Below are 17475 nucleotides of genomic sequence, written 5' to 3'. Positions count from 1 at the left end.
TCCGTCGAGGAGGGGTTCTCACCGCATGAGTCAGAGGGGACCCCCGGCCACACACACTATCCTTTAGCAGCTCCTGCTCTTTATCTTCCTCAAATTGAGACTGGGCTCTTTTTCCAGCTCCCTATTCTATCATTCCTTTCCAGGTTCTTCAACGCAAGAGCCTATTCCTCCTACACGACTGCCGCTCCGCAGAGCCTGTCGTGGGCTCTGCCGAACCAATCTATCTCATGTGTTTTCTGGTTTCCGAGGCTGCAGAACAGCCTGCCTTCGAGGCCGCTCTCTCTCCTCTGGCCAAGAAGGCTCTAGCAGGTCGGGAACCTCTTTCCTTTCCTATCCTATCCCCTGAGGCCACTCCTCAAACTACCTCTCCAAGTAACAACCTTTCACTCCAGCCCCGGCTCTTGCCCCGTGAAATCTGAACCGATGTATATATCTCTGAACCAATGTATCCAAACCAATATACAGTATATTTACAAACCGATATTTTTTTCCTGAACTACACCCCATAATATATATATATATATACTGTATCTAGTGTATAGAGAGAGAGAGAGAGAGAGAGAGAGAGAGAGAGAGAGAGAGAGAGAGAGATTGGTGTGTAGATTAAAGATCAAGCTTGGTTAAAATAAAAAATAATCATTTTGCATCTTGGGGGCGGAACGTGAACTATTGTTGTTGAAGTGATTGAAGTAAGTTTAGTTTAGTTGTGTTAGTATGATACTTTAATTAGGAAAGTTACTTGAATTTAAGCACACAAGCACATAGTTGAGCTGGCATATAACATGTTTTTCTTGTTAAAGCTGTCTAAAGAATGCCCTTTGTCAGCTGGTTTGATATTAATTTCTAGGTGGTAGTACTGTGTGGGCTAAACATTTTTATAAAAAAGACACAGGGGTCTACCAGCAGCAGATATTATAACCCCCTCATTCATAACAAATGAGTCAATTGATCATCTCAGGGGGAAAAAAAACAGAAGCAAGATTAGTACACAGTTAAATGTTGGCGTTGTTAAGATTTTCCTCTGCTTAGGTCATGAAAATAGACCCCCACAATGTGTATTTTTTATATATAATGACTCTTTCTTACAGCAGCCCAATATACAAGCATATGTGTGGTTATTTTCTCTCCAGAGCAATATGAAACCGGTTTTTCCTATTAAGTTCATTTCTGTAACAGCAGCATATTCTTTTCATTTTTTCTTTGTTTGTATATTTTACCCGTTTAAGAGTGACACATTCAACAATATTTAAAATATTAAAAATCCCTTCCCTTAATGTTTATTTTTTAACCTGATGGTGAATAATACTGTAATAGGAGCAGCTCAAAATGATTTGAAACACATTTTAAGGCAACCCACGGAAATTTGTAGCGTCAGAGGCAATAACTCAATCTCAGACATAAAACCAGGCTTAATAGCTTCTTATATTATACATGTCTTATTATGAATATATTGAGACCTCAGTATAACACTGCTGCATAGTGGTTAAGCTTACCCAACTACTCTGAAGCACCATTTCAAGCCACATTACTAACAAGCCTTAACAGCAAAGTATAGGCTATTGGACAAGCCTGAAAAACACCATCACTATCTGACTTCATGACTGCATCACAAGTCACAGAATGTGACCCCACAACATAAAATCCATCAGGATTTCAAATCCCACTAATTAGCTATATGAATAACCCAAAAAATATGTCCCAGTCTTTCTCCGCCCAGTCCCCCTATTTACTTGTCTAGTTGGCTGGGTTAATACTGTAAGTTTGTCTCTACACAGAAGGCGGCAATGGGGACTCATCAGTGCGGAATGTAAACTGTAATGTAACAATATTCACAACCAAAATGGTTAAAACTTGATGACCATGATGCATATTAACAGTATATACAGAAACATATAAAATAAGAATGAGCAATGAAGTGTTTAAACCCAATTTGATAAGCGATTCTCCAGATATATGCACAAATGTAAGTGTGACACACAGAGAGATACCATACTTGCAATAATGTATGCAAAATAATGTTAATACCGACTTTTAGGACAATGAGATTAATGGTTCTCCAGATATATGGGAAAATGTGTGTCCTGCATATGTGCAGCTGCCTCTGCTATATTGCTTCACATGGGATTTCATTTAATAATTACAAAAATAATAATTAAGTGTGACATATGAACAAACAGAATGTATATCCTCAGATTTAGATACTCTCAATGTAAAGAATACCCATGTTTTATCACACCTAAATAAGCTGTTCTCTAGATATATGTAAAACATGTATGTGGGTCATACACAAATAGGTAAAGACAGGCAGGCAACTATGAATCAGATGTCTTCACTATATCCCCTTCGCAAGGGATATGTATCACCAGTGGGAAGCAATGAATAAGATGCCCTTTGGCTGCAGACTCTGTTTTGATCAGTTGTGTACTTAATTATCAATATACCACAGTAAACAAATTAAATATGCCTTGAAACAGCGGGGTAACTGTTTAACCAGAAGAATACAAAACTTTGCAGCAAATGAAAATTCAATTATTTGAAGCCCATCCTTAAGGAGAGATTCAAGGAAAGCTGCCAATTTTAGTTCGTTCACTGAGTCACCACATAATAGTAGGTTTCACTGTGCATTCACAGTAAAACTTGCAGTCACCAAATCTTCTTACTCAGGTACTGGACTTAGAGACTACAAACATAAAGGTAAATCATGTATGTACTATAGTTTTAAAAGTATGAAATATGTTAAAATGATCATTCATTTTTTTGCTACAGATCAACTTTGTGACTAGTCAAAATGAATGCTCTACTAGCATTAACTTCAAATGATGTCATTTTGAATATCATTATGATCTTTACAGAACTCTTCTTTTTTTATTATCCTTTAAAAATAATATGTTACTCATGTTTTTCATTTGTGAACAGTTTTAAGAGCTAGAACGCATTGATGAGAGTGTGACTCAAGTTTCTTTAAAGACGTGAGTGTATCAGCATGTAATATTCTTTCCTCAGTTACCTGTTGCGAGGGGTACAGTGTAACCTTTATATTTATAATATTTGGTATATGGATTTTCTATAATCTGCCTAGGTAAATGAACTTTTAATTAACTAAAAGTAACTTTTAAGTACCGTAGCTAAAGTACAATGTGTTTAAATAAAACATTATAAAATCTATTTTCTTTAAATGTACAGTAGAAAACAAAATAATTGTACATGTAGGACAATATCCTATTGTGTTGGACTGGTAACACTGTGGAGCCACAATTCTGTCAGGAAACACAATTCAAAGTTCTCCAGTTAACTGTAATTATATTAAACAGCTTAACTTATTCAGAGAGGGACGTTCTGGCATCAAACTCATTCTGTGGTGGTTTATATAAAATACTGGATGTCTGGAGAAAATATTTCATGTATATTTCAAAGCAAGTATTGACTAGCCATAATACAATATTACTGATTTTCACATGTATGAGCATGTAAGAATTCAAATAACACATACTGTTTTTTTTTAATTGTTACTGTTTTTATACACAGTACATGAAATAACTTTTGTGCTATGCTTTAAAAATCAATTATTTGCATTTATGATTGCCTTTGAATATTTTGAATGTGTGGGATTAGTGAAATGTAAGTAGCTTCTTGATGACATTTTATATAAACAACTGAGTTCCGGTTTCAGCATTCTCCTTGCTATATTTATGCATTCTATGAATCTGTGGTGGAAGATTGTATTAATTGTATTAATTGTAAAATGACTAACATCATTAAAAAGCCCAAATCATGAGCCTTGTTTCAGAAAAGACTGCTTATACCCACTTTCTGTTGTTTTACTACTTCCCTCTTTCCTGTAATTTAGTGGTTTAGTTTTGGTTCATATTATTACACAACTCCACTTTAACTGAATGCCCTTGAGAATAACAGGCTAGACAGCCCCCCCCCCCCCCCCCTACAATCCAAATAAATACAATTTACATATACAGTACTAAACATTCAAATATATTAATTTACTGTAATTGTGAATTTGATGGCACTTCATTTGGGGTATTGACATACAGTAGGCTATTTTTTAAAAACATTTTTTATTGTATTACATGAGTTGCCATATTAGAAATAGTAGTCTGTGCTATAGAAGTACTGACATATAGAAAGTTAGCCAGTTGTCAATCAGTTGTTAACCTTAAATCAATATTTTACCCCAAGCCTTTAACATACTCCTAACATTAAAACCTCTGTAAGTTTCCAAAATCGCTAGCCAGAATCCCAGCTGGATTATTGAAAAGATATGCTCTATACATCAGATGGGATTCAAAGTGTGGATTCTCCTGAGGCACTTGGTACCAGACGGATTGACAACCTGCAAAAAGTTGATAGTATGCACTGTGGAATGTTTGTCTATATGTCTAAAATCAAAAAATCTTCGCAATTGCTTCCGTATGTTTAATATGAAATATGGAAAAGGTGATATGGAACATTTACTGTTCTAATTTAAACAACTAGACTTTGAGGAAATGCTATATTTGTCTGTCTATCTAAGACAGTGGTAAATTTAGAAAATATATTTTATCGACAAGAAACATTGTGTCCTACTCACTTAACTTGAACTCATGAGTTATTTAAAAACTGATTTAAAGTGTTCTTTGATGGATCACAAAAGCTTGATTGTCATGAAACTGTTCTATACAAATCTTTTTGTATCCCTGAGTTAAAGCCTTATATTCTTGTAGCCTATAAATACACATTGTAAGGTTGCTGTACTAATCACTGAGTTCTGCAAATGGCTAAAAGCACAGTGGGAAATATTCAGAAACTTAAATGTGCCTAATTGAAGGAGCTGTTCTATACCTCTTTTATGGCAGTTTCTGTTTCCATGTGAAAGCCAAGAAAAAACAGTTGAGAAAAATGCTTTCTTTGTTATTGTGTTCAACTTTACCGATTATTATGAGCCAGAGCTCAATCACCCACAGTCATACAGAAAAATATAAAAGCAAATTTGCTATGGGCTATTGAGAGTAACAAGGACATTAATTTCATCTGAATTACATGTGATAAAGTGTTACCAAAAATAGTACCTGAATGAAGAAAACAAGAAAGGCTTATTGTTTCTATCTTGATGTACCTGTACATTATTATTTCAAATTTCCCCAGTTAGTTATTTGTAGTTCTTGAACCATTATTGATAATGTAATCATTATGAAATTACAGTTATCCCACTTAAGAAATATAGCATGTGTTGTTGATTAAATCTTAATTGTATACAGATCATGGAAGAAAACACCCAAAAGGAGCACATTCAAGAAGCCAGCCTTCCTACTTACTGTGTAACTGTCACTTGTAATGTATCTGGCTGACTTTAACGCTTTCATTTTTCGCACCAATACAGCTTGCTTACTGTTTTGTTACAGTATAGTGTATAAGTTCTAAAACAGCGATTGCCAGGCAGCAAAGAAAGCTTTTGACTTAATGACTTGCAAAAGTCATTTGGGGAAATCAAGATAATGGCTTTTCTTATACTCATTATTATTATTATTATTATTATTATTATTATTATTATTATTATTATTATTATTATTATTATTAGTAGTAGTAGTAGTAGTAGTAGTAGTCGTAGTAGTATAATGATCACCCCTGATTTCCCATATTAACTGCCTCTATGTAAATCCATATGATGTTAATGTACCAAATGTATGGTAAAATGCAAAAAACAATAACGTTTCTGTTCTGGATTACTTACATACAGTATATCAGCTGTAACATCTTTACTATTCGAGAATGCCTTTTTATTGTTGTCTCCCTCACCTACTACATTACCAATTGTCATTTGAATTTATTGTTGGGGAAATGAAGTCTTGAAGTCATTGAAGTCTTGTCAGCAGTTGAATAGGGTGTAATAACCAGGCTCGATTTGTATTTATTTATTTTATTTGATACAGGATGCATGATAGCTCTAGTTAATGTTTTCTTCCCACAACCATCACCAAGAAGAAAATATCCAGAAAAACCTGGCAATTTGTAATTAAAGATATAAGCCCCTGCCAGGATTCAACTTGCGGTACTAGTGGGCACCTAATGTATTTTATTGTATTCACTGAGAAAACATTATTCTCTTACTGAGACTAGCATAAGGGAATTCGTTGTTTTGACAAGAAGGGGGGTTTTATTTGGGAAGCAGGCACTGTGGGTGTGTTTGAGCAGCTTCTCATTCAAAGACATTTCTAAAATAAAATCCAAATGATAGTCTTTAGCAGTGAACACCCCAATACAATCAGATACAACGAGCACAATGTTGGACTTTTCATATGAAGCAAACTGTTCTTGTATGATTTCTTTGCACTTCTTAAACTGTATTTTAGCTGATACTTCAGAACATTAATGTAGCAGGATAGCGTCAGGAATAAGATACTCACAAACAAGAGCTGCAGTTTAAGAGCGTAGGCGCATGTTTAATAAACACACAAACAAAGAAAAAGGCACGAGGGCCAAAAGAAAACAATAAGAAGACAAATCAATACAGGTTGGGTTTGCCTTATATATATATATATATATATATATATATATATATATATATATATATATATATATATATATATAAACACAGTGTAAACCCACCAATTCCATACTCAAAAACCTTCACCAAACAAAGGACTTCTCCCCTTTTTATACAAAAGAACATAAGAAAGTTTACAAATCGAGAGTAGGCCATTCAGCACACCTTGCTCGTTTGGTCATTAGTAGCTTATTGATCCCAGAATCTCATGAAGCAGCTTCTTGAAGGATCCCAGGGTGTCAGCTTGAACAACTTTACTGGGGAGTTGGTTCCAGACTCCCACAATTCTCTGTGTAAAAAAGTGCCTCCTACCCAATTTCTCCCTCCCCAATTTTGCCCTACCACAATTACTTAAACGTTTTTATTTGTATTTTTTATATCAGCACCTGCATTTCTTATTTAGTATAATATGGTCCATCCATTAGTTATAATTACAGGGAAAATTAATCTTTGGTTTGGATTGATCTGCTCTGGGGTGGCATAAAATGCAGTTCTTAATTTTTTATACATATACTTGGCTTAGAGGGTGAGGTGTGAGGTTAGTTTTGTGGTTTCCTTGACCAAACTGATGTGTCTCAGATTTTTAGTTCAGATAAATTAGTGAGTAACCCTTTGAACTGAGACTGTGCTTACCCTGTAAAGAGATCCCTTTCTCAAGAAAAAATATTCAACTTGACTATTCTTTTCCAGTTTCGTGCAGTCTGCCAGTAAACTGTTATGTGGTGATACAGAGACACCACAAAAACCAGTAATATTATTTTAAAAACTCAAGGACTGCAAATTAATTAATTAAAAGCATATTTTATTTTGAACATTATTTTATGACAATTTTTCTTGCCCATTTTAGTCACAAAAATGTCATAAAACATTTTTTGTACATAATAAAATTTCAGTAGAGGGGTTCGTTTTTTATGTTGTTGATATTGTGGTAGCTGTGGTACAATGCTTATAGAGGGAAGTTTAAACTTCCACCCTGAGTGGGTGATGGATTATATCATTACAGCAATGGAAGCTGTCTTTTCCTGTGTTATTGTAATTGAAATACTGTAGTAGAACAAAACGTGTAGGAGTATTATCTGATGACCGCAAGCCCTTTAGGGAAGAAACGGGTGCCTCATATCCTTCAGGAAAAAATAAAATGACATCAGTCAAAACCTGCCTATTTGAAGGGTGATTATTTAAATTTTAAAGGGATGATTTAAACAAGACTAAGATCAAATTACAGTTACAGCATACTTTTTCTTAGTTCAGAACTAAACACTGCATACATCTCTCACTGCTTCCGTCTGTATTACTGAACATGTGCTGCTATATGGAAACATATAATAAAGGTAAGAATATAAATTATATAATTGATAAAGTGGTTGGAGTTCAATAAAACTGTTTTAATGTGCATCAGTAACCAATAGGAAAACAATATATTTGTTTTACAATGTATAGGTGCATTTTTAAATTATCATTCTAATCATCATTTAGGTTACAGGCTTCACCTAGATGGCTAATCTTTGCCTGTTATGTTGTATCTTTTTTTTTATTTATTGTTGCCATGCAACAGCAGAGTGTTCTGAATGAATAAGAAAAGTAGTTGGAAAGTTGGTATTTTGGGAGGTTTTGCTACCTTAGTTGTCCTGATATCAGCAATGTCCTAAAAAAGATTCAGGCTACCACATCTGCTTTTTAATTGTTTACAGCTGTTTGACCTGAACTTGGAAGATAAGGTTTGTACCATTAAATGTATTTACCTTTTAAATGGAAATTAGTTCTATTGTATCAAATTGGCATAGTGCCTGGCAGTGCTTGGCACATACTTATCTGGTTTCAACTAGGATTGGTCTCAGACCAATACTAACAAGACCAGTGGGTCTGGCTCTTCACCAGTCCAAAGGTTTAGTGGGAATAACCTTTTAGTCATATAAGATGTCTTAAAACAAAAATGGAAATGTAATTCAACCCAAAACTTGAAAACTGATCAGTAATCATTTGTAACTTGCATGAGTCTTGGACTGGTTTGGAATAATAATAATAATAATAATAATAATAATAATAATAATAATAATAATAATAATAATAATAATAGCGTTTTTGGTTTATATTCAAGGAAGTATGCTTGTTATTGAATTAAAGATTTATTTTGTAGCATAAATCTGGATCTACATCAGATTCTATATATTAGAAGGGTTCAGGTACAATGACAAAAATCCCACCTTGGGCTTTGCTACATCAAAACAAACTTTGGAATCAGCTAGAACTAATCTAGTTACTAACTCACCAGGGATCCTAATTTTCCACAATTAAAAAAAGGCTAAAATTTAGTCCCCCCATCTCATTATAAGATACACAAACAGTACTACTAAATAACACTTAACACAGGAAGTATTTATAGGTACACTTTCAGATTTGAAGAAAGTTACAAGTTCACCAGTGCCATCAATCAATAATATAAACAAACTTACCATTTTAATTTAAACATTACAAATACGTCTGTGTAGTAGTAATAATAAAAACCAAAAAATAGTATTCATATTAGTTTATCTCAGTTAGTCTTTGTCACCTTGATGGCTATTGCCAAACTCATTGGCCCGATCTTTAGGGGTGCTTTTTTTTTTAAATCATTTTTGGCATCTTTAAACAGCTTGTTCAGTAGTAACAACACACTGGATACTGGAGTAAACTGCAGCTACGTTTCAACACGAATGTGACAGCGGCGCCTCATTCAACCTTGACCTCTGCACACCAGAAGCAGTTTTATTGAACAAGTGTGTTTACTAAATATAAAGCAAAACTGCCTGTGTCGATGATTATATATGATAAGTGTATTGATTTGGTTATCAACCAAAAAAAGAGCCTTGCATGTTTTTTGCCCTGCCCCAAGTGTAATATTAAAAATTCCCTGATAGCATCGAAAATCTTTGTTTTTCCTCATTATTCTGCAGCAAAAAGATTCCTAGGATCCCAACATAATTACTACATATGCTTTAAGTATTATCAATAGTTCCCTTTCATCTGGTATTGTTTCTGACACCTTTAAGGTTGCTGGAGTAAAACCATATATATATATATATATATATATATATATATATATGAATGAGAAATTACAATCATGTTTTCACTCTGGTTATAGTATGGGCGCACCCTCAGTTCTTATGCTTCTAGATCTAAGTGCAGCATTCACCACTATTGATCATCCTATTTTGAGTGATTGTTTTGAGAATCAAGTGGGATTGTCAGATTGTGCCCTGTCTTGGTTTCAGTCTTATCCTTCAAATAGGTTTCAATGTGTTAGAATTGAGGAAGAACCCTCTTTTTTTATCTGCAGTTGCATGTGGTGTCCCGCAGGGTCTAATTCGGCTTTCCTTGTATATGCTACCCTTGGGTGATATTATTCATTGACATGAGATACATTTTCATTGATATGCTGATGATACCCAATTATATTTATCTCTGAAACCAGGTGACACCTCAGCTGAAAATACTCCTACTACGTGTCTTGCTGACCCATGGATATCACAAAACATTTTAATGTTAAACTAAATGTTAAAACAGAGATGAGGCTTTTGCGATCACAGAATCAACTAAATAATATAAATCCATCTGATTTTATATTTGGTAGTTTCTTCTCAGAGTTGAAGACTGAAATAAAAAATCTGGGTGTATTTTTTGATCCACATTAGGAATGTGTCTTTTTTTTCATTTAAGAAATATTGCTAAACAAGACGTTCTTTTTCGCTGCTAGATGCTGAGAGACTGAAACATGCTTTTATAGCATCTAGGATTGCAATGCTCTTTTCTCTGATATTTCAAGTTGTGTTTTATTTTGATTGAAGCTTCAAACTATTTTATAACAGATTAACAGTCTTTCTTATTTATTTTTTTAAGGCTTGGATATGAGACAGCATTTTCCTTTGATTAAGATGTTGGTATAATGAACATGCGATAATAATGTCCACATTTAGGGTGGTTGAGAAAATATGCTTTTTTTTGGAATAAGAGGCATACTGCCCAAATTCAGCATGCTACAATGGATGCAGAGTTGTGTTGCACATGCTTTTAGCTTTACACTGTATCAGAGACCAGACCAGTGCTTTTCTAAGCTTGTGTAATGCTTATTACGCTTGATGAAACTAAGAACCTATTGTAGGGATGGACTCTACCATTAACAAGGGAAAGTGCACAGATGATGGATGAAGTCAAAGGGATTACACACGCGTCACTATCATTCTGGCTGAATTTGTAATCACAGTTGATCTGGCTTTTTTTTCCCCACCATGGGCTTTGATCAAAACCCCTCTCGGGAGTAGTTTCCAGTCAGTTAAAGTGTTTTTGGGAGAGTCTTGCGTTTCAGTTTTGCAGAGTGAAGTAAAACATACTGGAATCCCCATCCAGCTGTATTTAAGGAGCTTTGGAGGCATTTCAAATCAATGGGTAAAAATATTTTTCTTGTTCATTAATTTCTTCTTAATACACACAGCATGTATGTAATGTGACACATACTTTGGATCCTTTCTGTGTTTAATGCAGAGGTTACTTTGAGCTGAAACTCCTGTTTTAAGCAGTATGAAGAAAAGTGCTTTTAATGTTTTGAACACATTGTGAGGGTTTTCATTATTATGTAATGCTTTAACAATGTTTCTAGTTTTTTTTTTTTTTACTTTTAAATTTTCAAGCTTCAGATGAATACTATAACAGAATTAAAGAGATGGAGAGCACACCTTAAACAAAGATGCTTGTAAGTGTATATTGGTATGACTGAAATATTAAGATCTTGTATGAGTTTCCTGTGTTAAGGATTTGAAATGCTTGGAGACACTGAAAAAGACTTCTAGTCAAAGTTATTTTGTGATTGAAGTATTTTTGGATTTTGAATGTTGAGTGACGATGCCTCCCAGTGGACAATTTTCTGATCAGGCAAAAAAAAATTATTCTACTGTAACTACTGCATTTATAATAATTCTTATTTTTATATTCCTTTGTTGGAATAAAAAGCTGTAATACTATATTGCATCATAGTCCTAGTGCTAAGTATATTTAAGACATTTACATATACAGCTATGGCCAAACGTTTTGCATCACATCATTTTGAAATTTAATTTATCATGTAATCAAATAAATTACAAAATGATATTGCAAAAGTCTACCAGAAGCCATAATAGTAATACAGTATTTCATGTTAGATTTCAAAATGTCATATTTTTCAACTTTTGTCAGTTTTTCGTTAAGTATATGGAAAATTACAAAGTGGTATATAATTAAGTATGTTAACATAACATTATTCAGCAGGTTTCATTCAATTTTATGAAGCAAAATGTGTTAATTCTATAGGGTGATACAAAACTTTTGGGCATAACTGTACAGTACAGTACACAAAGCAGTAAAAAAAAAACACTGTATTTATCTTCCTAGATTATAATTGTATAACAATATTTAAAAAGTCTCAGTGATATTTGTGCAGCCCTCTAAATCTAACGTGGCTTGAATTGGTTTATTTTCAAAAAAACAAAACTTTGTATGAATAACATCACAGTACAGTGTTGTGCACACATGCTATTAAGATATGAGTTGTGGCTTTTTTGGAGTTACATGGTTTCAACCAACAGTATAGGAACCTTATGACACGTATTCCCAGAAACAAAAGAATAAATGGCAACACTTTCACTCACAGTCATGCTATTATTACACAGAAAATGAATGCCAAGTAACACTGTTTCAACGCACAATTGTGAAACCATTATAATGTGAGTGTATAACACTGAAGGAATGGTATTTGGACTGTTGGCAATCCAGAAGTTACAGGAGACTAATCAAACATTAAGCTTATTTAAACCATACTGCAAACTGTAGGTAAAAAAGACTGAGGATTAGCAGCACAGCTGTAAACAACTTTCATGTACAATCTGCTTCGCTTTTGGAATCACTGGTGCTTTTAAAATATGAAAGTAGTAATACATATTAATTTCTAATTGCAACTACTTCAAAACAGACTGAATGCATTTTGCATTTGCTGTACCATTCTGCATTTGTGCAAATGAAGGCACAGAAATGCTGGAATTCCCAGTTTATATGGCTGGCATTAGCAAACTGCACAGACAGTACTCTGCAGTTCAGAAGCTTATCAGGGTGCTTTTTGGAAAGCCACATGCTACTGTTGAACCAGCAACATGTATTTTAGGCCTCATGGAAATACATTTACCTTACATTTATATATAAAGTGTTTTTTTGTTTCTTTTCTAGGTTGAATGAAATTCCACAGAGATGGATAACATGATGAGAAAAGTAACACCAAACCATGCAGTACCTTTAACATGCATTTTGAACTGCACATGGATGTTGGTTCTTATTTCTTCTTCATTTGCACTGAAACCTGCCAAAACTCCTGTGATAGGAAAAAAACCTTTTATTGCTGCTTGGAATGCACCTATAGACCTCTGTACAACAAAGTACAATATAAGTGTCAATCTCAAAATGTTTCACATCAATGGGAGCCCAAGGGCTTCTTTAACAGGACAGAATGTCACCATATTTTATGCAAACAGACTTGGATACTATCCTTTCTACACTGAACAGGGCTTACCAGTAAATGGCGGGATTCCACAGAACTGCAGTTTGGAAACTCATCTACTAAAAGCAGATGAGGACATTAAGTTTTATATACCTTCAGCCGATTTCAGTGGACTGGCAATTATAGACTGGGAATACTGGAGGCCACAGTGGAAGCGGAACTGGTACAAGAAGGACATATACAAGAGGAAATCCAGAGAGCTAATATCCAAGGCCTATATAAATGTTACTGCTGAGCAAATTGAACATTTAGCCCAGGACAGGTTTGAGCGAAGCGCCATGGCATTCATGAAGCAGACAGTTGAGCTTGGAATTCAAAACCGTCCGAAAGGCCTGTGGGGCTACTACCTGTACCCAGACTGCCACAATTACAATCTTCATGAAGAGAACTACACAGGCTCCTGCCCTGTGTTGGAAAGCCTTAGGAATGATGAACTCTTCTGGCTATGGAACAGCAGTACAGCTCTCTTCCCATCCGTAGCTATTAAGAAATCTCATGCGGACAGCATCAACAACTTACACTTCTCCAAATTCCGAGTCCTTGAATCCATGAGGATTGCTTCCATGACATCAATGGATTATGATCTGCCAACATTTGTCTACACTCGCCTTGGATACCGCGATGATCCACTGTCATTTCTGTCAACGGTATGTATTGCTGCAGTAAACTATAGCAAATTATAGTCAAGCAAATACATATTATTGTGGGAATAGTCAAACTTGGTTGTGCAAAAGCCATTTCCATTTGATGGCTGATATTCAAATCCTGTGAACCCTAAATGTAGGATGAAGGCAAATAGACAGAGCAATGTGTGACCTAAAGCAAAAGGTCCAAGAAAGATACATACATGCGTCAGTATAGGTTTTTGCAAGACAGTCTAGGTTTAAACATGAACTCACCTACCAATTTACCATGACTCCAAATGCAGGGTATCTGGTGAGTTGAGTTGTTGTCCTCTGAATAATTAAACAAAAATACATTTTAGTACTGAACGCACTGATCCTTACATTTTCTCGCTATAGTAGTCTGTTTAATACATAATAATTCTTCATTTTAGGGAAAGGAATTTTTAAACAAAGTTGTAAACATATCAATCTCTAAAGTACCAAGCTGAAAAGCTCAACATTTTTTTCCTTTCAGTTTTTATGTCAGTTCCTTTCCACTTATGCCAGTTCCTCTCGTGCCATATATCTCATAAAAAAATGTGTGTGTTTCCTAAATATGAAACCAATGGAGCAGAATCCCCCTAAGCATGGTACACCACTTAACTGTACCAGCAGTAAATCCACAAAAATGTATCATAATGTCTTGAAAATTCTAAACAATATTCAATGATAAAAGGAGGAAATGTTACCATGTGGTTGCCTTTTAAAGAGATGCTGACATGAACGAGGCCAAGTTCTTCCTTGTGTGCATTATATTGCCTTATTAGATGGTGCTCTAACTAAAGCACAATTTGTTTCAAATTCCAGCAAGATCTTATTTACACTATTGGTGAAAGTGCAGCCTTGGGTGCTGCAGGATTTGTTATTTGGGGAGATCTCAATCTGACCTCATCCAGGGTAAGTATGTATTTATAATATATATATATATATATATATATATATATATATATATATATATATATATATATATAGTATTAATGGTAAAATAAATTTGCTAAATGGTATCACAAACATTTAAACAATACCCTCAATTGAATACATGGAAAACACTGAAAAAGGCTTCTAGACCAAACGTTTGTCATATCGTTTTGTATATTTAAAAAAATATTTCTACATGTACCACCTTGAGTGTTTTATACTGTAGTTTTTTACTCAATATTTTGTTGTCAACTGAAGAGGTTTGTGGAACAAGTGCTAACCTTCAAGATATATCAAGCTAAGCAAAGTTTTATGGGGAGTAGCTGTCTCATGGTGTCTAATGGTGCTAGATCTGATAAGCTTGCTATTTCAGGGTGAAGAATTAAGTCCCTGCATGTAATGAGGGTTAGCCCTTTCATCCACTGGCTCCATAAAAGTTTTGGTTTATAATACATGGACTGCCTTTTTCTTTTTTTTTTTTTGCAGCATAACTGTTCCAAAGTAAAGTTGTTTATGAGTTATGAATTGGGTCTGTATATCACAAACGTGACAAAAGCAGCTGAAGTGTGCAGCGAGTTTCTCTGCCAGAACAACGGGAGGTGTGTGAGAAAGGATTGGCAGGCCCTTCACTATTTACACTTGAACCCAAATAGCTACATGATACAGCCTTCAGAGGAGGGTGAGTTTATTGTCACAGGACAGGCTTCAAGTGAAGAACTGTCAGACTTGAGAGAGAAGTTTTCTTGCCACTGTTACCAAGGACACGGTGGACAGAAATGTGACATCCTGGATAAACCAGGAAAACCTGATAGCTCCACATCCAAACCTTTCAATTCTGTGGTCACAGTTTTTCTGCTTTCCGTTGTGAACTTAATTGTATGAAGACTATGGACCAATGATTAGGAATATAGGACCACTGTTTCAATGAATGCATATGGATGGCATATTCATCAAACTGTTAAAAGCTTAGGCTGACATTTGGGGGAGAGATTTTTTGAATGTATGCTCTCATTAGATCACTTCCTTGCATGCTATATAAATCTCAGGTAAACTCACCCAGTTGTAATCCTATCCTCCATTTCCCCAACCTCCACCTTAATGCAGGTAATCCCTTTGATGGGGGGAAGGGCGTGGCTTCGACACGGTCCTCCCTGCTGACCTGGCATCAGCCCCTCTTTCAGAGGGTGGTGGCTTCTTCTTCGCCCTTTAACAGGCGGGACCAGCGGCCAAATAGTCCATAATCACCACTTCACCATACCCAAACAAGCAGTCATGATCCCGACATTGAATAAGCACATTTTGTTGTATAGTTGTTGTTTTGTTTTTTTTCTATACAGTTTTACCTGATTCTGAACCACATATTACATGGATTTGTAGGCTTTTTGATGTACTTGTTTAATAGATATAGGATTTCAAGTTTGAATTAAGGAGGGGGGTATGATGGGAATAACAATATAAATCTCTATCAGGGATGCTTGGATTAGTTCTCCAATAGCTCACATAGTAAAGGCACATTGATGTGCAAGTGCAGGGTGAGTTATGTGATCAAAAGATTGCTAGTTCAAATCATGTTGGCACCAAGTGGACAATATTGGCTGGGGTGGTTATGGTAAAAGAAGGGAGACTGACAAGATCAAATCCTATATTAGTATACTCTGATGTTGATGTGGAACAGCATATCTCCAGTGATGATCCCAAATATTACATCACTTTTATTTACATATTTCACAAATGTTGTTATGTACATATTTTCCCCTATTTCATCTTAACACGTTTTGTTATCCAAATAATGGTTGAACTGTTGGTGAAAAGTAATTCAATATTTCTATGCATTACATTGGGTGGGTTTGCACATGATGCATCGACGGTCAAAGTCCAAACAAAAAAAGCCCTTTCCAACAATATTCCAAAGTCTTTCCTGTTCTCCATGCCCAGTTCATGGTGCCATGTACCCATGATGATGTAAATCCTTCTTTTAAGCTTATTTGTAATACAGTAGTTCCAATTTTAACTTGAAACAAATATTTTAAGTGACTGAAAAATGTGATACAATATTCACCAATCTAGTACATTAATGTAGTGAAATAATTACCTACAATGGCTGACAAATGTTTCAGAGAAAATCTTCTGCATTATTATATTTCTTCTGTGGTAAATACTGTACCTTCCAGTAGTTGTTTTTTAATATCTGTTGTTTTTTATATATTTTTGTTGTTGTTGTTGTTTTGTGGGGTGGGTAGAGAGTCATAGGATTTAAAACTAGTTATATATAAGAGGTAACAGAAATTGAAGACAATATTAAAACAAACATATCCAAGGCCTTTTCTGAAAAGATTGAAACAATATTTGTACAATATTTTTAAAGTTTAAATGGGTGATTCAGTGACATGAAATTGAATGTTATATATAAGCTATAAATACATAAAAAAATAATCATTTAGCTATGATGTCTAAAACAGTAAGAACAATATCTGTGCACATGTACATGATTGTGCTACAGAATTATATATCTATTTATCTTATCGTGGAATGACTGATATTGGAAAATTGTACTGTAGCATCATTTTAAAATGTTTACATACTTATAATGTGTATATGTTTATATAAAATGTCTGTGTGACATAATGGGAACAAGTGATTTGTATTGCCATCAGTGAAACTTTATAAAATTATATATAATTTGATAAAAGTTTGGACTATTCTCGTCAAATTATTGAAACATTGATTGGGTACATTTTTTTGTTATTATAAGATTACATGTTTTTTTTTTTTTGTTTGTTTTGTTTTACTGTGTTTTAAGG

The 17475-nt window shown here is 34.6% G+C and overlaps 1 protein-coding gene across 3 annotated transcripts; it reads left to right on the top strand.

The window, feature by feature from the left end:
• Positions 1–2626: 2626 nt before the first annotated feature.
• Positions 2627–17475, top strand: LOC117415392 (hyaluronidase-4-like). 3 transcript variants are annotated; one of them, XM_059027231.1, is made up of 5 exons: positions 10664–10957; positions 12764–13738; positions 14564–14653; positions 15161–15353; positions 15779–17475. In XM_059027231.1, the coding sequence occupies exons 2-5, from the start codon at positions 12785–12787 to the stop codon at positions 15913–15915; spliced, it is 1374 nt and encodes a 457-aa protein (XP_058883214.1). In that variant the 5' UTR covers positions 10664–10957; positions 12764–12784; the 3' UTR covers positions 15916–17475. The 3 variants fall into 3 exon arrangements, with proteins under 3 accessions (XP_033881565.2, XP_058883214.1, XP_033881566.2); XM_034025674.3 differs by lacking the exon at positions 10664–10957 and adding an exon at positions 2627–2694 and having other exon boundaries at positions 15161–15916; XM_034025675.3 differs by having other exon boundaries at positions 15161–15916.

This window comes from Acipenser ruthenus, chromosome 7 (assembly GCF_902713425.1).
Source record: "Acipenser ruthenus chromosome 7, fAciRut3.2 maternal haplotype, whole genome shotgun sequence".
Taxonomy (NCBI): Eukaryota; Metazoa; Chordata; class Actinopteri; order Acipenseriformes; family Acipenseridae; genus Acipenser; species Acipenser ruthenus.
This window is presented reverse-complemented; position numbering and strand designations above follow the sequence as displayed.